The 23,454-nt window shown below is 41.9% G+C and overlaps 1 protein-coding gene across 1 annotated transcript in view; it reads right to left on the bottom strand.

Moving 5' to 3' along the window:
- Window positions 1-23,454, bottom strand: part of LOC126088311 (neuronal acetylcholine receptor subunit alpha-7-like) — a 352,782-nt gene that overhangs the window by 289,767 nt on the left and 39,561 nt on the right. The window contains exons 5-7 of the mRNA XM_049906442.1: window positions 10,126-10,235; window positions 3,782-3,962; window positions 1,293-1,368 (exon numbers count right to left, since the gene is read on the bottom strand). Of these exons, the coding sequence (XP_049762399.1) occupies window positions 1,293-1,368; window positions 3,782-3,962; window positions 10,126-10,235 (367 nt within the window). The remainder of the gene's footprint in view (window positions 1-1,292; window positions 1,369-3,781; window positions 3,963-10,125; window positions 10,236-23,454) is intronic.

The raw sequence follows: 23,454 nt of genomic DNA, 5'->3' as shown, positions 1-23,454 counted from the left end.
ATGAAAACAAATTACACACACAGTAAACAGTCTCTGATACTGCTGTGTTACTGATCGAGCGGTATTTTGAGTTGCGAGTTGTGACTCGAAGCACGTGTAATAAAATATGATACAATACATACGTCACATCATTTTGTTGTGAATACGCAACTGTTTCATTTTCAATAGTTCAGTAGGTACAAATCTGCGACCTTTAAGGATTCTTTAACAATTATCTTCAGATATGAGGCTACTTTATACAGTACTGCACAAAGAATACAGTAAAGTATAATTTCAGGTTTTAACCGTTAGAATACAGTAGGTAACGCCAATAAACATAATGTTTGCAAAATTAATAATAACTATTTAGAATATACTGCCCTCCAGTTACTTAACGAAGAAAAATTACTCGACTCCAAATGTTTCTTGATAGAGAAGGTATGTAAACCAAATTTTATCACCTACGGATTAACTTGAATTTCCGAAACTTGTGGTGAGTACAACAAAAGAAGAGATTAGTTAATTGTCTCGTGCCTCGATCTTCGTATACATCACTAAATTAATGTAAATCTGTTTTTAGTACGAAGACTGTGCAGTTACAACTCTCGCTCATAAACGGTACCATACAACATGGTTTCACGGTTACCTTACTGACACTGAGACAGAAAGTAAGTAGGAAAAAAACATGTTTCTCAGTGGGCAGCAACTTTAAAATCGTTTTTGCAGTAGACTTAGCTCGTAGTAATCTACGTAACGATCCATATTTCCATTCTCAAGTTTCCACAAGATGGAGACAAATTCCAGCTTCTGGACCAGTTCTGCAATTATGGGTCCCTAAGTGCTGTTTAGAATCTAACTACACGCTGAGTTCGGGTTAAGTAGGATTTCAAGCAATAGAACGAGTGAAAAAGTGACAGGTCACATCAGTTACAGTGATTTCATTACTATATATAGAGAGGGGCCCTTTTTCGCTCGTTCGTTATCTGAAACATAAGCATTGTAAATTTTAGTATGTTCTACATATGCGAGAATGAAAAAACTCTTCTTCTGATATTATTGAAATATGAGGTCTGGAATTTTAAGTTATTGAAACTGAGGACTGAAAATCATCCAACAGCTTATAGCAGACATTGTTTCACTTACTGCAAGTACGAACTGCCTTTGAAGTAAGTTTTCTGAGCAAGCAATCTGAATTTAAATTGAATTATTTTTTTCGTTTTCTTGTTTCGTAGAAAATGATTGTACTCACAAAGCGGTGTTCGTAATGAAAACATTGGCTGTATGGGGGAGTCGCACTGTCGAGTGGTACATACCTAGGAGATCCCATTCACCGTTCGTTATGAAGCTGCTGATGTCTCCGCCCGTGTCGTCTTGTAGCTGCAAATCCAGCTGTGAAAAGCAAGTCCACGCGTCAGTTCGAACAGAGGCGGTGTCATCGATTTCTTATAGACAAATTATCTACTAGTAAGTACAAGTAGGAGTGTGAGAGAAGTTATTTCCAGTAAACATGAAAACGGGTATTTGAGAAACCACGATTTTGCTATGTGTTCTTCAAAATGTTAAGGACATTCAAGGTATCCGAAAAAAAATAATTTGTAAAAGGTGCGGTTCCTTTTCACTTAACCATTCTCATTTTTACTGTAAAAATCTACGTTGCATGTAGTTACGAGAATTTTCTCTGCATTGAAATAGTAAATGTGTTTTTCTTCCTCCATAACAGTTTTCGTCCATTTTACTCACGTGGCATATGAAACGGATATTACGTCGTGATTGATGGTGGCAAATAACATTTCTTAGTTCTCTCCATCTACAACAGATAACGGATCAACAGAGGATTTGTGCGGTGGCTTGTAAAAAGTTCTTATGTCTGGTTTCGGACAAACAAAACGGTGTGATTTCTAGGGCTCTCGCGACGTTATTTCCCAGTGTGCATCCAGTTTGGCGATTTCATATTTCTGTTCATTATATTTTGACAACTGGAGGAATAAAAGATCGGTGGTTAAGGCCTCTTCGAGTATGTTTGGAGATGGATTATAAGCTCAGATCGCACATGGATGGGAGAGAAAATCAGTCGTATTCCGGCGTTTGTCTCAATCCAACTAGGGAAACGTAGAAAACCTAAATCTCGATGGCCGGACCGAAGTATGTATCCTGCTCCTCCCGAAGTCGAAATATCAGCGAATAAGTCTGTGAAACATTGTGTAGAAGAGCGGTATCCCGAAGCCAACTGGAAAATCTGAAATATGGCTTCGACTGACACAAAAAGTATAGCAAATTTTGAACGATTCTTGACAATTATGTGGGTTTGTAGTTTTCATGGCATATTTTACGGATGAAATGCAATCAGCAGTTAAGCTTGCTCAAATACATTGTGGAAATGTAACTTCTCACGATCATTATTAACGTCAGTGACAAAACAATCTTCATCCCCATTCTTAAAACCGTCGACAGTTTCCCCAGGGATGAAATATTTGTCATTGTCATCACTGGTAAAAATCGCCATAATCCTCAGGATAATACAATCGTCAAAATATCAGGGATCTTAATCATCACCATCATCAGTGATTTAACCATCACAGATTTTTTTTCATTTTCCCCAAAATTCATTTCCTACCTAAGCTGTAGAACTCTTGGTGCTTTTCAGACAAATCCAAGACAGCTTTGACTGGGATAAGGAGGCTCCCAATAGGACATATTAGACAAAGAGTACTAGTTTCAGCTTTTGTCTCAAACTGAGGGGAACTGCCCGAATGTCTTGTTTGGAACCGGAGACCTTCAACTACTTGATATTTGTTCCTGCGACAGCACTGTCACAGACAAAATATGAGGAAGGGCTAGTTTTTGTGTTTGTGTATCTGTTAATGCATGTAAGATAGTAAGGGCGAATATTGGCCGATATCTCCTGATGTGTATCTATTCTCGTCATCACCGTTACTGGTAAAAACATCATCATCATGACCATCACAAGAAATAAGTTGGTGCAGTGGTTAGCACGGTAGACTGTTTAAATCAACGTCAGGCGAACGAAATTTCGGTCTGCTCTGGTTCCCCTAAATCGCTTAATGTAAACACCAGAATGGTTCCTTTGAAAAGCACATGTCATACTTCCTGCCCTGACATCCCCCAATCCTAGTGCTCCATGTCTAATAAAGCAGTGATCTGCTGGTCGTTCAAACCTGATCTATCTTTTCCACCGTCATCAATTTCAGGGTTATAGCCTTTGCCATCGTCACCTAGAGGAAAATCTATCTTCACTTTTGTCAGTGGGAAACTCATCATTGTCATTAAATTCAATAGCGAGACATTAGTATTCGTCGTTGAGGAAGGGGAGTGGGGACTTCCGTGCCCCTTATGGTCACGATGTTGGCAGTCGTCGAAATCTCGGGTTTTACTCTTACCGAAAAAAAATTATCCACGTTTTATGTTATCGTCCACGGCCACTGCTGAAGCATTTGCGGCTGAGAACGACACATTTCTCAGTTCAGGGCGTAACGCTACAAAGCCACATCTAGTGACACACGGTTACATGTACGTCGCCGTAGATGAGGTCAAGTTTTAATGAAACTCTGCCTCATACACATTGCGATATCTTTTGCAAAGTTAGTCTATGTGTCCGTGTTCTTTGCAGAGTGCAACACTTCCCGAAGTTGAGCAGAGGAATTACTGCACATTTACTAGTACAGGCTGAGAAAATTCTACACGTGACATGCAGTGACTATATGGAGAGTGAGTGGATTATCTCTATTAACAGTGTTTTCAGAATTAACAATGAAATGGCATTTCTGCTATGCTGTTGGGGTACCTGAAAGCCGTCATAGGTCCAGCTACCGAACTTCATCTCACACCGCTGATCATCAAAGGGGAACCACGTAATGTCTATCTTGCATGTACTCTTGAAGATGCCCGGTGGAACGTACAAGCAGCTACCGTTATTTCTGACCACAACGTTCGTTGGATACGTCCCGTCGAAACCCTCATCAGCACTTGTGGTGGAAAAGTTGAAAACAACAGAGTTACAGGCAAGAAAAGTAAGTTAATCTAGTGTGATCTCAAATTTCATTTACAAAAAAAAAAAAAAAAAAAAAATTAAAAACTCAGAGAGGAATTTCTGCATAGATTGTCACAGTTAAAAGAGTATAAAAAGAAATCAAAAATACTTTCTTTGAGAAAAAAGGTAAAATTTATAGTAGCAGTACTGTTAAACAGAACAGTTGAAGTAATTTAAATGTGTCTACTTTTTTGTCGTTGTTGAAAAGATGAGAATTTGGAGAATGGTATGTGGGAGTATCACGAGAAGCCGGACTGGGAGGAGATACACTGGCGGCGTGTGCCGGCAATGTGTCTCGCACCAGCCCGCAGGGAGCACAGTGGCCCACAACAACGGCAACTGACAGACCGTACCTGGCACCGGGCACTAATGCTCGGGATTACCCCTTTGATTGATTTAGTTATTTATTAGGTCACACAAAGAGTAAATATTCTTTTTTTACTTCCATGTATGTAAATATTAATTATTTTAAATTAAATTTAAACACTTTAACACAGAAAGCATGTTACAGTGCAGCCCGTTGAAGGACGTTATGCTCTGGTATTTATTTTAGGTTTTTTTGTTTTTTTTTCTTTTAAATAATTGTGGTTGTTTACAGGAAACATTTTTTTTTGTTTCACAGAATATTGCAGTTAGCTTCCGCAGGCATCGCCGGCTGATACCGACATTCGCCAATCGCTGAATATGGCAGACTGAGCGCGCTTTGTTTTGGCACCAGAATAACTGTCGATGAAAGGTAAGTAGAGAATACAAGCGTACCCTGAACTGTCAGACGGAATCACCGAAAGTACTTTACGATGGATGGCGATTTGCTGATCTACCGATGCGGGTACGTCTTTCATATCTCAACCTTAATTAGTAACTGGGATGCCGCGATCCCAATACTATTTATTAATGTAAAAATCTATTACCGTCTGGATAGCAAATCTTTTTTATTCACATAAGATCGGTTACAACGCCTTATGTACCGTCATCAGATATAAAATGCTTGACTACGAATAGCACAGCCAATGTTGATCGCAGTATTTTAGGGAGCAAACTTACGTACTCCAGTTCACATTGACGTGCTATCTGCAGTCATTTTGGTGATGGGGGATACTTCATTGTAACCAGTCATACGTTGGTAAAAATACTTCGCCATCGAGACGAAAATAACTTTTTGTATTTCTGATTAATAAGTTGAAATTAGCAGCTCGAGTGCAGTTTTTCGGTATAAATAACAGCAGCTCTGCTTCGGTATCATACATCGTGTCTATGAAGTAGTACTAACGGTCATGAGTTTTTAGACAGATGTAGACTCATTTGATAGCGATGTAGAGGAAATACCGTTTAAGATAATCATGTACTTCCATCAGATACAGACGATAATTTACTATGCCATGAACACTTCGTGCATTATGACTGCCTTCATATGTTTTGTGCATCATTTCTAGCATATTATCGTGACGAGCACCCCTTCATAGATATACGTATCGCTGTATAGTATTTAATATGTTCGTGCATTCACTTAACGATTTATAACTCTAGAAAGAAGAAAAAACACGATATTATTGCTGCAGAACGCTCTTGGCTCACGGAAACCTCGACTTATGTCGAATTCTCTATGTCTACACCAGCGGAAAGGAAAACATTAGCCACAGAAACCCATCCGCCTTCCAGATTGACGGATTTGTAGTCCAGACGAAGACGCACATTTCGAGTGTCAGTTTGACGTATCGATATGCGTTTAATTTAAGGATGAATTCAACGGAGATGTTCCGTTATTACATATCGTGTTCCTACTCATTTCCAGTTCCATATTCGTCACACTCAGCATATCGTATTTTCAGTAGTTACAAACACTTTGTAGCTCTACGAGTTTACGAATAAAATCTCCTGCACTACAGGACTTTCAAAGACACTACTTTGTGGCCAAACGCGGCATTCTCAGTCTGTTCATTAGGCGACGCGCAATTCGCAATGTTGCCAGGTCTACTACGTTAATGTAATCCTTTTAATCAAATAAGAGACGACAATCAGAGAGTACGGAACCAGGGCAAGTGGATTCCCGTGGAACGAGCTACACTGTACAGGCGAAATGATAATGTTTATTTTACAGAAAACATAGAAAGAAAGAAAAAAACAAGAAAAGGAGTCTGACAGATAGCAGAGAAGTTGTGGCGTATACTTAGGGTGGCCGTCAGCCAGCCAAGTATTAGAGTTATGTTTTAGTTAGAGGTTAAAGTCGTCACTGCCGAGCGTCCGCAGAGCCATCTGGTGAGAGACGAGGTCGTCCTGACCGTCTTCAATGCCTGTCAGCCTGCCAGTCCTGCGAAATATTTAGACACTTCGTTTTAATATTGTTTCAGATTAAGAACTGCTAGTTAGAAGTAGATAAGTACGTTTTAATGTGTAGTTTTTTTGTTTCATGGAAAAGAGAATTCTAGTGGATTTACCTTAATTTTTCCTTAAGCACAACTGCAACAGTTAATTTAACTGTGTCTGTTATGAGAAGAACACGAAATTTATAAAATGGCAAATGAAAGGTAACGTAATTTTAAAGTTAACCTTTTTTTTTTAGTCAATACATTCTAGTTTACTATTTTGCTCAGAAAATGACAGATCGTATATGAAATTAAGCAAGTTCGAAATGTGAATGAATGCATGCCAGCTAAATGTGTTATCATATTGTTTTCATCTCTTCTTTTTTTTCTGTCTCAGGGCACAAAAGGAGGTAAGTTATTTTTAATAATGGCACTATCACATTCCATTTAAGTCTGGTTGCTTTTCAATTTATTGAAATGGTGTTTAAATGACAATGGGAGAGAGAGGAAGCGTTACATACCCTGATTGTTGTTGTCTAGTCCTACCGATAGAGACAGATAGAAACCCAAGAAAGGCAAGCGGAGGTGCCGGTACGAGGTGACGGTGGCCGTTGTTGATCGCACGTGCTGTGTCCATCCTACAGCCATACTCTCACACACATTCTCGCTCGCTCAGGACACAATAGAGGTATTCTGGAAAGAAGGTACTTCCCTTCTCGGGGCCCTCGCCTTCCGATTTTCTCTCTCTCTCTCTCTCTCTCCACGGTTCGTCGCAGCGACAGCAAGAAATTAAAATCAAGACACAAAATGAGTATTGAGAACAAGTTCCAGGCAACTCCGTTTTATGTACAATAGATGAAATAAACCTTCTAGTTACTTAATAAACAGCTGAAATCTTTGCTCCTTAGCCAAAGACCAAGAAAAGTGCAAATAATAGCTCATGCTAGTAGCTACAGCTAATATGAAGCCTGTATATAGTTGATTGCGTGTGGTGGCAGAATTTAAGCAAGGATGCTATTTGTCTAAGCGGGTAAATGCTGTATATATATATATATATATATCGTCCTTAATGGAAGGACTTGTTGCTTTATACAGTTATCCACACATTTGCTCTCGATATTAGATAGTCGGCTGACTGATCGATTCTCCAGAATATCTCTATTGGCTTGAATACCGAATTTGTTTTCATCCTGAGTTGAATTTCTCATCTCCTCAGTCCACATGTGTATATGAAAAACTTACTTGTTTCGTTCCTTACAGTACTATGTAGTATTTTCTTTTAACTTGACCCTGAAAACAATGTTCATCGTTTATATTAAATTCTCACATTTCCAAAAACAATACATGTGGATTATCTATTCATGCCATTTTCCTTTCGTTCCGTTTTACTTTTTCAGATAGAAACATAGTTGCTAGCAAACCCTCGTCTGAATATTTGTGGCACTTTCATTTTATGGATCTCACTTTTTGTTAATATTACACTAATGAAACAAGCAGAGGACTAGCATGATACTTTTCTAGGAGATCGGAAATGTTGTCTGACTCAACAGAAAACTGAAATTCTATAGCTGAGGTCTCTAACTTTTACAGTATTTTTACAACTGACGTCAGATCTTGCAATTGGTCTTCGTCTTAACCCAATCGGAAAAGTGTGCAATTGTAAATAAGTCATTCCCCTACATCATTTGTATCTTCTTTACTATAAACGAAATATTAGGAATATATACAAGGTAAATCGAAAATAGTGAGCAAGTGCGATGAATCGGAATCCTCATGCAATAATAAGCAGAAAAGCAGTAACAACATGTGTCCGGAAATTATTATTTTCCGAGTTATGACACAGTCTTTATGGCTACTGTCGCAAATGAGTGTGTTTCATCTGGTTCTTGAAAAATGTATGAATTATTGTAATAAATTTCTTATGTTCACTAGGATGGAATGATTCTAGCAGGCAAGAGGGATAATGTCGCAGCAGTACACTCGACAGTGTGAATCCGAATGCATCTTAGGGCACATAATAATGGTGGATGGATAGGTAGATAAGGAACAAATTAACTCTCCCTCTCGCCTTACCTATCAAATTTCTTTACATAGTATTGCGGACAAACCGACGTATGAAGCCACATCTGCCAAAGATGAAGCCATAGCAACGCGCTTAGGACTAGTCACCTGTAAGATACACACTTGAACCATTCGAAAAATTCACCAAGTGACAAGTTTAAAGAAGAGTTGCATACGTATTAATATGGAATTCTTGTAAGTATGAAACTAAACTATTCCAAATTCATGCGGATATAAAATTTCGTACCGGTTCTTACCTGAGGAATCCAATCATCAGCTATTCCCACTGTTTTCGATGCGCCTTGTTCAACAATCGGCATTCGCCAAATTTCATTTTTCGTTCTACTGCAGTTTAATTTTGTAGCCAAGCACACCAGGCCAAATATTAGCCAATTTCCTAAGAGACATCATGCTAATAGTTCACTGTCCAAATCAGGCTCTAGCCTTGAAAATGGCCCCATTTCGGGTCAGGTATGACAATCCAGCTGAAACCATCGCTAATAGGATCCTGAAGAGCAGGAATGTTGATTGCTACGTTTCACCCTCCCTTCCAAATAGTCCCATACGTTTTCTGTAGTATTACGATTGGGTGACTTAGTAGGCCAGCCAAGGTGCCATAGGGTGCTGGAGTGTTCGTCAATCAGGAACGTTTGCGCCCAGGCATGTGAACACGGCCGTTGTCATCTCGGATGAGGGAGTGTCCACAGCATACTCATCATGAATATACAGAAGAAAGGGCAACAATTCGTCACCGAACATGTTGAAATAAACATCCTTTTTTGTGTTTGCGGTAACCTGAACGAGCGGAACGACTTAATGGTACGTGAAACACAGCCAAACTACCAGAGAGCCACCTCGGGCCACAAATACGCCTTTCACATACTCCGGCTTTGCGTCTCATTCAACTGTCGGTGCATCATCTGAATAGAGACGGTTCACTGAAAACTGGTAGTCTTATGTGCGGCTGTGAGCAACGGCATTGTACATAATACGTGGTTTCAAACATCCATTGCATGAAGGTTACTTCGCAGTGTCGGCAACTAGCTGAGAGGGACTTGCACTAACTGACGGCAGCAATTCTTGTCGAGTTTGAAACCGATTGTCACTGACAAAACATGACATTCGTCTCTGGTCCCTCTAGGTTACGATCTGTTTTACGACAACTCGTCTTACGCCGTGTTACATGCCTGCAACTTGTAACCGTTCCTTGTAAACACATTGGAAGCACGCATAGATATATCAACAAAACGAGCAATTTCATTCACGGTGTGGTCACGGGCACGTCCAACACACGATAGCTCCTTTGTGCCAATCTGACGTTTCTCCACATGGAATTATCTTAAGTGATGATTTTTGACTGACACAAGCATATACCACTTCAGTGTCGTGGCTTACGAATGCACCAAAGTAACCAGTTTGATTAATATATAGCCCAGTGTGCTTACTGTCTGCGAAGGTAACCTTATTATATGAATAAGTTGAGTGTCAACGTATTTTGGCAACAAACATATTTAAAGCTATCCACTTCCAGGATTTTACAAATTTTGAGAGTAAAGAGGCAAGCTCATTTGCACTCTTCACAGGTAAAAACGAATGGATGGAAAAGGTGTGTTGGTGGCGCGCAGCATAAAACGGAAAGAAAGTCCTGGCAGAGTTCGGCGAAGTCCCGATCACTACGAGTGAGTCGTGAGTGTTGTGCGCGAGGGCTAGAGGAGTGCACGTCCGCTGCCATACCTGTTGTACATTAGCACGTCTGGCTTCCAGATGCGGTGCGGCGGTATCCTCAAGTCCTTGACGCCGCCGAACTCTGACGAGTTCCACCTGAGGTTCACGTCGTTCCACTCCTGAGGACCAACAAGAGAAACAAAACAAGGTTGCGGGTGAGGGAGCGGGCAGGAGGTTGGGGGCGGCCCGGGGCCGGCCGCCCGAAGCACGGCGCCGCTGACGCGCACGTCGACGCGGCCCCGTGACCCCGAGGCGGCCCGCGCCGGCCCGTCTAGCTTACTTGTCAGCAATGAAACTACTTCTCTACACACTTACTACAGCCGATGGTACCGTAACAACGCAAGGAAACACAGCGCAAACGAAGGAGGCTGCTCGCGATGGGAAGGGGTGGGGGGGGGGGGGGCAGACTGTTCTCCAAAATAAATTATTCCAGTACGCACTTTACCTACTGCAACAACGGCTAATGACAACGAAACAACTTATGTAGAATGAATCTCTCACTACTCGGCGGAGTATCCGCTGTTTTGAAATTTCGTGACAGGTTAAAAGTTTGTGCCGGACCAGAAACGCGCCCATAACCTTGCCTTTCTGGAGCAATACTCTTACCATCCATTTAGGCGTATTCATTGCCCGAGAAAGACAAAGTCCCCGGGTTCTATTATCAGTGCAGCACAGTTTTTATCTACCAGGACGTTTCAAGACACGTTATGTTTGTTTATTCGTGGTCATCAAGTCATTGGCGAACGAAATGGCAAGGTAACTCCCGAAGAAAAGATCGTAGGAGTACTAAAAGGTTTCGGGTAACCCACTGGTGTAAAGAGATTCCGCCCAGAAAGTGTATTACAGAGAAAACCTCGATTTGCAACGCAATCCTGTAAGAACATACGGCGCCAACACGTGAATGAAGTCAGAACTACACGACAAACGAACGAGTAAGTCATCCTTTGTAACCAACAGCGAGGTGTGCAAATTGGCGAACGAGCACTTCGAAGGCCGCCTGAGCGTACAGTTTATGTAGCACATTAGTTGTTGTATTTCGCCAGGAGGGTAGTTTCTGGATTGTAGGTTCATGTTCCTGCAACATACCTTAAACGATGAGAGACACAGGATACGCTCTTTGACTGTGAGTTACGTGATTTCAATGCCTTCGTAGCTATCTGGCAGTTCGATTTATTTTGCCAGCCACATTACATGAAACGTTATTCATTTTTTGCATTCCATTTGAAATTTCAACTTGGATGTAACAAAACTTAGTAGAAATCTTTCACCTAAAATCTGCTTTAATAGTTGCAGTAGGAAGCCCTTAGTTATTTGTTACGTAAACTACTGGCGTTATCAGTCAATGCTGACAGCTATAATGTTCATTGTCTAAATCGCAATCGTCACTTACGTCATTCCCAGTAGTCCGCATTACCTCTAAGCCGATGGGTGGACAAGCGTGTAGTAGGAACATCGAACTCCTCAAGACTCCTAATTACAGTGTACGAGGGAGTATAGTTGGGCTACGAAGCCTTACGCGACAGAGTCGTTGGACAAAAACTTCCCGGCTAACATGCCGCTTCAAATACGGTAAAATGCCAAGCTTTCGATGAGTGCCTTAATCACCGCGAGTTTGACGCGGCAAGTTAACCGAGAACTTTTTATCCAGAGAGTATGGTTCGTCTGAGATTTTCTACATACGAATTTCCTGTCCAGCATTCAGATCCAAATGAATGCTTTTGACTTTCAAGTTTGTAGTAGGTTTTAAGGTTAGGTGATAACACAAGAATAAACATCACGAATTAAAGGAACAATGCCTCTGAAAACCCTTTAGAAAGCGGAGGAATCTCGTATTTTTCAGCTGCAAAGTTGGTGCGGCCAACCAGGAAATACAGGGCTATTACAAATGATTGAAGCGATTTCATAAATTCACTGTAGCTCCATTCATTGGCATATGGTCACGACACACTACATATTCGTAGAAAAACTCATAAAGTTTTGTTCGGCTGAAGCCGCACTTCAGGTTTCTGCCGCCAAAGCGCTCGAGAGCGCAGTGAGACAAAATGGCGACAGGAGCCGAGAAAGCGTATGTCGTGCTTGAAATGCACTCACATCAGTCAGTCATAACAGTGCAACGACACTTCAGGACGAAGTTCAACAAAGATCCACCAACTGATAACTCCATTCGGCGATGGTATGCGCAGTTTAAAGCTTCTGGATGCCTCTGTAAGGGGAAATAAACGGGTCGGCCTGCAGTGAGCGAACGCGTGCGGGCAAGTTTCACGCGTAGCCCGCGGAAAATTGGCACATGCCACAACTGGAGACCGACAGCGCCGACTTCGTCTTTCAACAGGATGGTGTTCCACCGCACTTCCATCATGATGTTCGGCATTTCTTAAACAGGAGATTGGAAAACCGATGGATCGGTCGTGGTGGAGATCATGATCAGCAATTCATGTCATGGCCTCCACGCTCTCCCGACTTAACCCCATGCGATTTCTTTCTGTGGGGCTATGTGAAAGATTCAGTGTTTAAACTTCCTCTACTAACAAACGTGCCAGAACTGCGAGTTCGCATCAACGATGCTTTCGAACTCATTGATGGGGACACGCTGCGCCGAGTGTGGGAGGAACTTGATTATCGGCTTGGTGTCTGCCGAATCACTAAAGGGGCACGTATGGAACATTTGTGAATGCCCAAAAAAACTTTTTGAGTTTTTGTATGTGTGTGCAAAGCATTGTGAAAATATCTCAAATAATAAAGTTATTGTAGAGCTGTGAAATCGCTTCAATCATTTGTAATAACCCTGTAGTTTTGATGTATGGCTGAAAAAGCTACGAACTGAACTGAATTCACAGAATTATTTTTTCCCCCCTTTAGCGTGAACAGATGCGCTTCCTTCCCTGTCCTTGCAACCCAGCGTTCAGTTCGGTCAGCTGATTGTATTCTAATGCATTTAATTCATAGACAGCCGGCCGCGGTGGTCTCGCGCTTCTAGGCGCTCAGTCCGGAATCGCACGACTGCTACGGTCGCAGGTTCAAATCCTGCCTCGGGCATGGATGTGTGTGATGTCCTTAGGTTAGTTAGGTTTAAGTAGTTCTAAGTTCTAGGGGACTGATGACCACAGATGTTAAGTCCCATAGTGCTCAGAGCCATTTGAACCAAATTCATAGACAATAAACGTCGTCACTTTAGACAAAAGATTTGACGCTTTAGAGGACAATTTAAAACGTGACATTGGGAAATTTGACACTAAATTCAATGAACTGACACGGGACATAAAACAAAATTTTGAAAAACAATCGAGACAAATTGCCGACTTGACAGAAACCACCAGTAGTCTTGGAAGGAAATTTACTGACGTATCAGACAAGGTTACGAGACAAGAAAAGGTATTTATGGAATTCAGTGACGAGACAAAAACTGACATACAACGATGTAATGAGAAATTGTTAACAGTAGATTTTGAACAACAGAAAACCAGCGCCCAAGTTGACGAATTACGACAGTCACACAATTCCGTAAAAACAAACCAAGAACACTTAGACCTGACGATTACAGACGTTTCAGACAGATTAAATAATGTAACATTGGAGCAGAAATCCTTACAGGAAAAGTTAGAAAAACTTGAAGACAGAGCAGATATAGCATCTTTAAAGAATGACACAACTCTAACAACTCTAGCAGACAAACTTGTACATGAATGCAAATTATGTGATGATTATTTAGATGAGAAGTTTGAGACAATGACACAGATCATTTTAGATAAGACAAAGGAACAAGTAAAGGGAGAAACAGATAATATTCAGAAAGAGGTACGTAAACTTAAAGAAAATGTAATACCAAGTTTGTCAGTGATACCAAAACCCATAACAGGCAATCAAAACACAAATGAGAATCCGAATAATGCTAGACCCTGCACACAGCCGAAAATAGGATTACCAATGAGTGATACAAATCCCAATGAACAATTTTCAATGCTACCACGAAATCAAAATTACTATCAGACATCACCACATACTATGCACAGTTTGACCCAAAATGCAGGACCCATAATACCATCGGGAGTAGCTGATGAAACATTAGTACGACATGGATACATTCAGACATTTTCATGTGATGAGAAATACAAAGTGCATCCGATTGTTTTCATCCGCTCTTTTGACGGTATTTTCCCGAGGCATTGGTTAGAAGTTGATAAAATTCGATATGTTACAAATTTGTTACGTGGAAGAGCAGCTAGGAGGGGAGCAGCAATGAAAAGACGATGTTTAACATTTGAAGAGTTTGAACAAGCATTTCTTGAGGAATTCTGGTCGATCACAGAACAGCACAGTTTAAAACGAGAAGTATACAATCCAGAAATTTACAACCCGTAGAAAGAGACTTTACGTCAATACTTTGAACGCTACCTAGACAAAACATTATATTGGACAAAACCAGCAGATTTACTAGACGTAATTAGAATACTTCCTTACCGTGATAAATTAATGGGAGTGACCGAGGACAACATAAAGAATTTTTTCAGTTATGTTGATGAGATGGATGTTGTTTACAGAGATGAGATCAGGAATTTCAATCAATTGTATCCGATCCATCCAAGCAATTCGCGTACGCACAACAACAGAAATGACAGAGGCTATTGGAATCCGCCTCCGACACCACAACAAAACACTCAAAGAAACAATTCGCACTACAGTGGGACAAATCCCTTCAATATTAGGAGAAACAACTCGCAGTATTGGCAAGGAAACGGTACTTATTACTATAATTGTTATCTGAACAGTAATTACAATCAGAACAATAACAGTTATAGTCAAAATAACAACAACAGAAGAAGGAACCGAAATCATAGAGATCAAAGAAGAGAGGATAACAGGTACCATCCAGGTTATTTTCTGAGAAACAACATACAACAACATCCAAACATGTAATTCAGGAATAATAGTAATGACAATACCAGTTACAGTCATGGGCGAAATAATGTATAGGGAAATCACAATGGACCACCGCCACGACACATGCAATACAGCAACCCTCAATTCCTACCTATCGGAACTCCCAATGCGACGCGAGGTAATTTCAACAACCAAACAGCTGATACTTGGGTGACGCGCGACAGAAATGTAAATATTATTGAGTTGGGCAATGAACCCAACCCGCAGCAACAGCCGAATTTGCCGAAAACGAACGACGACCGAGCTAAGCGCTCGAGTTACGGTCGATAGGGAGCAGAGCGCAACGGAACCGACAATTTGTTTTCTCCGATATGATGACAGTAAGAAAATAGAAAAATAACTATATCAGGATGTAGATTTTAATAGTACCAGTAAAACAAAGAAGATTATTCAGGCTATAACACGAGTTATGATTGGTAGTTATGAAGTGGAAGTAATGTTAGATACAGGAGCAGCAGCAAGTGTCATTTCAATGTCTTTATATAATGAACTCAAACAAATAATGAACATACAAACATTGCCAGTACAGAACTGTCACATTATAAGTGCCACCGGTAACAAAACAAAGAACGTGAAATTTCAAGCTCTAATTAACTTGATATTTTCAAATATACCACTCAATTACAGTTTTCTGGTAGTAGATAAATTAGTTATGCATTGCATATTAGGAACTGACTTTTTGAATGAATATCAAGCAATCATAGATTTAGGAAAAGGGAAATGTCATTGAACCGTAAACCAACAACAACTGACAATAGAGTCAACACAGGGTAAAAACTTAAACAGTAAACAAGGTAAGTTTGAACAGTTACATTTTGTGTATCCACCAGCAACAAACATATGAGATTTAACTTTTAATGAAGCTGTATCTCAGGGAATTAAACGTAATGATTTATATGAGAAATGCGCAGAATCTGAATATCTGACGAAAAACAACAACTTGAGTTACTTGAAGTTTTGCAGCAATTTGCTGAGGTATTTGTGGAGAAACCTGGAATTATTAGAGGCTATACTTATGAGATGGATGTTAAACCACACAAAACATACTGTAGAACATATTATAATATTCCTTGGTCAAAGAAACCCGCAGTTTTGAAAGAGATTGAAGAATGTAAGCTTGGGGTATTGTTGAAAGGTCACATTCACCATATTGCAGTCCGCTCCTAGCAGTTAATAAAGAGGATGGTAGTGTAAGGTTAGTGCTGGACGCACGAGAAATTAACAAAGTCATAATCCCAATCAACACACGAGCTATAAATTTGGAAGAACCAACTTTTAAAATTTCATAATGTACAGTATTCAACCAATATCTACCTCCGCTCATCGTTTTGGCAGGTGAACCTCCATAAAAACAGCCGGAAATACACTGCATCTCTATGTAGGGACGTAGTTATCAATTTTGTGTTTATCCTTTGGTCTACGAGTGAGTGCTGGAGTATTTATTGAAACCTTAGATGCTGTTCATGGACCACAATTGTTATCGCAAATCACAGTTTATGTTGACGACATTGTCATTGCCACCACTACTTGGGAAGAACATGTTCATCTTTTGAAGCAACTTCTGACTAAATTTTCTGATGCAGGTGTCACTATCAATTTATCAAAGACGAAATTAGGGAGGAGAGAAATCAAATTCCTTGGTCACATCATATCAACTGAAGGCATTTATCCAGACTCAAGAAAAATTGATGCAATTAAGAATTTTCCATCCCCACAGAACCGTAAACAACTCAAAGCCTTTCTTGGTCTATCTTCATTCTTCAGGAAATTTGTATCCTACCACCTTCTTAACAGTCCACATCTTCTATCTTTACTCAAAAGAAATAATATTTGGAAATGGACAGAGTTCTGTCATTATCCAGGTGGCATTCAATGGCTAGTCTACGTTCGCAGTCGCTGAGCTCTCCTGACAGACCCAGTCTGCTGCAGCAGTGAAGAACGGAGGAGGCACTCTTACGGTATGGAGGTGTTTTCAGTGGTTAGGGTTTGATGCCCTTATTGCGCTTACGAAGACGCTAAACGCAATACGACATGAACAGAAGTTTCAGCATTGTGCACTGCGTACACCAGAGGGACGGTTGGGAGACGTTGACTGTTTGCTCAGCATGACAAAGCACCTCACATCTGTGCGGCAATAACATTCATGAAATGGACTGGCCTGCCAAGAGTCCTGACTTGAAACTAATGGAACATCTTTAGGATTAGTTAGGAGGTCGGCTTCGTTCCAGACCCCACCGTCCAGCTTCATTACCTACTCTGATTTCGGCTCTTGAGGAATCGAGGTCCGCCATTCCTCCACAGACATTCAGACTCTTTACTAAAAGGGTCCCCAGCAAATTTGAAGCTGTCATACAGGCTGAGGGTGGACACACGCCATATTGTGGTTCTTAAGTTTCTCTCGGCGTATTTGATAATCAAAATATCCACGGGTGTACTGCCGGTCTACAGTGTCCAACGGGCACAATATTTCGGCGATCATACATGTCGCCATCATCAGGTGAACTGACGGACTGAGCTCCTGTGAACGTGCCGGCACGGAGATCCGTACGCTATGGCTGCTCAGAGGGAACTGGGTTCGGTCGTGGCGGCAGCCGATAGGCTCCGCCCGCCCGCGGCGCGCTCCCTCCGCAGTCCTTGCCCCGCGCCACGGTCGCGCGGTGGAAGAGATTGCGAAGGCGTCTGAGATGACGTCGGAGTGATGGCTCTGTCCGCCTTAGTCCACAACTATACGTTTGCTCTATTTACTGTTGATTAACCCAATCGCTGGTTCCCAAGCCTTGCTAAGATTATAGCCGCAGTCACGGTTTATGAGGTCGTCATTGGCGCGAATTTCGATGGCCTCTCTAACAACGCTGACCTAGTATCTCGACGTCTGTACCAGAATCCTCGTGCGTTCATACTCCATAGCGTGATTTTCCGACAAACAATGTTCAGCGACCGCCGACTTGCTCGGATACATCACTCGAGTGTGCCTCTGGTGTTCACGGCATCGATCCTCGACGGTACGCAGCGTCTGACCAATATACGACTTGCCACATTGACACGGAATCTGGTACACGCCGGTCTTCCTCAAACCGAGGTCATCTTTGGCGCTCCCCACCAGTGCACGAGTTTTATTCGGAGGACAAAACACAGTTCCGACCCGATGTTTCTTCAAAATGCGGGCGCCCCGAGAGTGCGCCTGTATATGGAATAAACGCAGTGCCTACCTCCTCCCTCGTGATTTCATCCATCTCCACACGTTGTGCTGTAGTGGTTGGGCGGAGGGCACGTTGAATCTGCCACTCTGAGTACCCATTTTTTCGAAATACAGTTCTCAGATATTGCAATTCCTGGGGTAGACTCCTTGCGTCAGAGATAGTGCGCGCCCTATGTACTAGAGTTTTAAGTATCCCATTCCTCTGTGAAGGGTGGTGGCAGCTGTCTGCTTGCAAATACAGATCAGTGTCTTCCGATACACCCCATGACCTAGGGTGCCGTCAGACCTTCTCTTGACATGACCTAGGGTGCCGTCAGCCCTTCTCTTTACCAAGAGTTCACAGGAGCTCAGTCCGTCAGTTCACCTGATGATGGCGACATGTATGATCGCCGAAATATTGTGCCCGTTGGACACTGTAGACCGGCAGTACACGCGTGGATATTTTGAACACCGCATATTAAATATCCACTGGCAGGCGTCTGGATGCTTTTTATCAAACAATAATAGCAAGAAAGTGAGAACTGGATTGCTAGAATTTGTAGAGAAGGCGACAGGAGGTAATTGAAATGTGGTGTTATCTAAGTATGTTATAACACAAGTGGACGGACAGTGCACGAAATGAAGAAGTACGAAAACCAAATGGAGAGGGAAGAAGTTTACCTTACCAGATGACGACATCGAGGATTAGTTATGGTGGCACCGGAAAGAGCAGCAGATGGAGAAAGGGAAAAAATGATGGACGTTCAGACATTAGAATTTTTAGAAAAGCACATATGGTAAATGATGGAAGAGACCTCAAACAAGTTGAAACCTTGAAGAAACCATGGGCCTGACTGTTCGTATCTACGAATTTCCTTCAGCTCAGTTTTTATCCGCGCAGTTGTCTAAATATTTCTGAATGAAATTAACCTGTGCGTGACACTCACATACGTCCGAGAAACAGCTGCAGGTCACTCATATGGGCGGTAAGGTAGTCTAATGAATTACCCGCTGCTTTCTCGTGAGATCACCGAAGTTAAGCGCTGTCGGGCGTGGTCGGCACTTGGATGGGTGACCATCCAGGCCGCCCTGCGCTGTTGTCATTTTTGGGGGTGCACTCAGCCTCGTGATGCCAATTGAGGAGCTACTCGATCGAATAGAAGCGGCTTCGGTCAAGAATACCATCTTACGACCGGGAGAGCGGTGTGCTGACCCCACATCCTCCAACGAGGATGACACGGCGGTCGGATGGTACCGGTAGGCCACTCGTGGCCTGAAGACGGAGTTCTTTTTTTCATTAAATAATTATTCAGACGACAGAAAATTATTCAGAAAACAAACGGTTCTTTACAAGGCATATAACGACCTCCAGTTTTCAGTACATATCCGAACTGAAATACGTGAGAGGTATCACCTAAAATTTTCACTGAAGTAAAGTAAAGTCGTATGGCATGATTCGGATACCCTGGAGGACAGTTTCAGCCGCCTGAAGTGGGAAGGTGTACTCTATCCTTTACACCCGTAGGCACCTTTTCTTCATAAGAGTGAGCGTTGTATGTTCAGTAAAAAACACTAAAGTATTGGCATTCAAACGGAAATTTCCAGCACGGTGCGACGTAGTACTGGAGAGACGATCAGTGAAACGAGTGGCATACTTTCAGCTATTAGGCTGTGTTAATAGTTAAGAATATACAAACGATGTCACCAATAAATTGAATGTCTCATACAGTGACGAGACAAGGAACGGTACTAAGTGATGGCTACCCCTGCACTAAAATAAAGAGCGAATCTTGGACATTTACTAAGGAAAAAAAAGAATACAGTCGGCTGAAATGAAATTTTTAATGAAAATTAAAGGATGTACCATCAGAAATCAAATGTAAAACAATATTATAAGAGAACAAAGTACTTATACACTGTAAATGAAAAAATGTAGCAAAGACGCATAAACTGAGAGCAACTTATCAAGAGAATGAGGTTAAATATCAGTCAAACACACTAACAGCCGGCCGCGGTGGTCTAGCGGTTCTGGTGCTGCAGTCCGGAACCGCGGGACTGCTACGGTCGCAGGTTCGAATCCTGCCTCGGGCATGGGTGTGTGTGATGTCCTTAGGTTAGTTAGGTTTAAGTAGTTCTAAGTTCTAGGGGACTTATGACCTAAGATGTTGAGTCCCATAGTGCTCAGAGCCATTTTGAACCAAACACACTAACATGAAAGAGCGGGTTAGGATATCCGATGGACAGATAGCGTCAGTGAAGAAGGATCAGACTGTATACCTACTCCGTGAAGTGAAGAAGAAGAGGAAGAATTAATTTTGTAAAAGTTTACCAGACCCACTCCTATCAGTCCATGTATGTATTACGTGATTACAAGAAAGTTACCAGAGGAAATTTCAGGATACAGTGTTCAGAGAACAAAACATATTTCAGTCTACATATGATGCTTTTATCACCATTTGACATGCAGTGTTAAGTAATTGATGGATGTGAAGAATTTACTTTCGTAAGGTACAGTGACTCTTCGGTATTCTTTTACTTCAATTTCATTTAGAACCCGCCTTATCTCTTTGGGTAAAAACACAGTTCTTGTGAATATTTTCTGCCTTCTTGTTGGTTGTTTTCCCGTAAGTCGTGTAATTCACAAAATTTCCCAGCTTTCACCAGCATTGCACTTACGAAGGACATTTCCTTCCTTGTACCGACACATAATTATTGAATTCCTATTGCAGTCGTCCTGATCATGAATAAGCTCTCAACTGAAGGATCGCTTGAAACCTAACACATTTGTCACAGTCATCAACAGAGCGACAAAAGGCTTTTTTTAATTAATTAATGCCATTTCCAGGTTTGGTGTATGTAACTCCCGAAGTTTGAACATACAATACACTCAGAAACGTTCTGTTGTTAGGGCCACTGTCTTTATTTACGTCTCTGTTCTCCTAACGACACGACCTATGTGTACAATTTTTCTAACTGAGATGCATACTGTAAACAGCATTTTTAAAAAAATTTTTTAGCGCGAATAGTGCGCCGAAGCATGCTGAAACACTGGAATGAAAGTCTTCGATGTTTATCGCCGCAGTAAACGCTATCCCATGCAGTTCCTGTTTCGATTATCTTCGGAAAGTCGCTTTCTCTGTCCCTTCGGCTGTGTCGGGGTGGTCACGTATTTGGTTTGTGTTGTAAAAATGCGTGAAGTATCTTCGAATCGAAAAGCGATCACAAGAAAATTGTGCAAAATGGCATTAAAACTTTTGTCCGTCCACTGTTCATGATTAGCGTTACAAGGTTTCAACGCTGTGTTTTTCGGCTCTAAGGATAACCTCATGCTCCAGGTGCAGCCTAATAGCTGTCAGTTAAATACGCCAAGATGCAGCAACCTTGTAATCGCGGTGGCTTAGTCGGCAGGAAGAATTCAGTGACGCAGCACGGAGGAATACATTCGCGATTTAAACTGGACTGTAAATTGTGGCTCTGCTTCATTACGTAACTGCTTCATTGTAGAAGTTGTGGTTAAATATATGCTTGATCTCCCTGGTGACTACATCGTGTTGCAAGATGGTCCTATCTTTCTGCCATCATACGAGGTGCTTTCAGGTTCTAAGGCCTCCGATTTGTTTTCTCCGGACTGGAAAGCGATAGAAACATGCGCATTGTTTTAAAATGAGGCCACGTTCATTGTCAATACGTCCCAGAGATGGCAGCACCATACGGCAGATGGAATTTTACCGCCAGCGGCGAGAATGAGAACTGTTTTAAATACTTAAAATAGCGACGTTTTCCTTACTTGAACAGCGTGCAATCATTCGTTTTCTGAATTTGCGTGGTGCGAAACCAATTGAAATTCATCGACAGTTGAAGGAGACATGTCGTGATGGAGTTATGGATGTGTCGAAAGTGCGTTCGTGAGTGCGACAGTTTAATGAAGGCAGAACATCGTGTGACAACAAACCGAAACAAACTCGGGCTCGCACAAGCCGGTCTGACGACATGATCGAGAAAGTGGAGAGAATTGTTTTGGGGGATCGGCGAATGACTGTTGAACAAATCGCCTCTAGAGTTGGCATTTCTGTGGGTTCTGTGCACACAATCCTGCATGACGACCTGAAAATGCGGAAAGTGTCATCCAGGTGGGTGCCACGAATGCTGACGGACGACCACATGGCTGCCCATGTGGCATGTTGCCAAGCAATGTTGACGCGCAACGACAGCATGAATGGGACTTTCTTTTCGTCGGTTGTGACAATGAATGAGACGTGGATGCCATTTTTCAATCCAGAAACAAAGCACCAGTCAGCTCAATGGAAGCACACAGATTCACCGCCACCAAAAATATTTCGGGTAACCGCCAGTGCTGAAAAAATGATGGTGTCCTTGTTCTGGGACAGCGGGGGCGTAACCCTTACCCATTGCGTTCCAAAGGGCACTACGGTAACAGGTGCATCCTACGAAAATGTTTTGAAGAACAAATTCCTTCCTGCACTGCAACAAAAACGTCCGGGATGGGCTGCGCGTGTGCTGTTTCACCAAGACATCGTACCCGCACATCGAGCTAACGTTACGCAACAGTTTCTTCGTGATAACAACTTTGAAGTGATTCCTCATGCTCCCTACTCACCTGACCTGGCTCCTAGTGACTTTTGGCTTTTTCCAACAATGAAAGACACTCTCCGTGGCCGCACATTCACCAGCCGTGCTGCTATTGCCTCAGCGATTTTGCAGTGGTCAAAACAGACTCCTAAAGAAGCCTTCGCCGCTGCCATGGAATCATGGCGTCAGCGTTGTGAAAAATGTGTACGTCTGCAGGGCGATTACGTCGAGAAATAACGCCAGTTTCATCGATTTCGGGTGAGTAGTTAATTAGAAAAAAAATCGGAGGCCTTAGAACTTGAATGCACCTCGTAGTATGTGGTCTCCATCACAACAATTTATCGCACTGTGTTTCGGTACAGTTCAATTTTTTTGGAACTAGCTGCACAATACTCTAATTATCGTATAACTTTGTGTGTTGCGTTGAGCAGACAGAAGTTGAACTCAAGGCTGATGTGCTCAAATGATAGCAGCTTTTAATTTTTATTTGAAGTTTTACCACTTGAAAATTAGGCGGGGAGCATTTCTGTGTTTCGTTACTTTAAAGAAGCAGTCTCTCAGGAGATCAGCGGGTATCCTTAGCACTGATTGGCAATACAATGGTCTTGGTCGCCAATATACTTTCTTATTCA

Source organism: Schistocerca cancellata, chromosome 6 (genome assembly GCF_023864275.1).
Source record: "Schistocerca cancellata isolate TAMUIC-IGC-003103 chromosome 6, iqSchCanc2.1, whole genome shotgun sequence".
NCBI lineage: Eukaryota > Metazoa > Arthropoda > Insecta > Orthoptera > Acrididae > Schistocerca > Schistocerca cancellata.
Note: the sequence above shows the minus strand (reverse complement) of the source record. Positions and strands in the feature narration are given on the sequence as shown.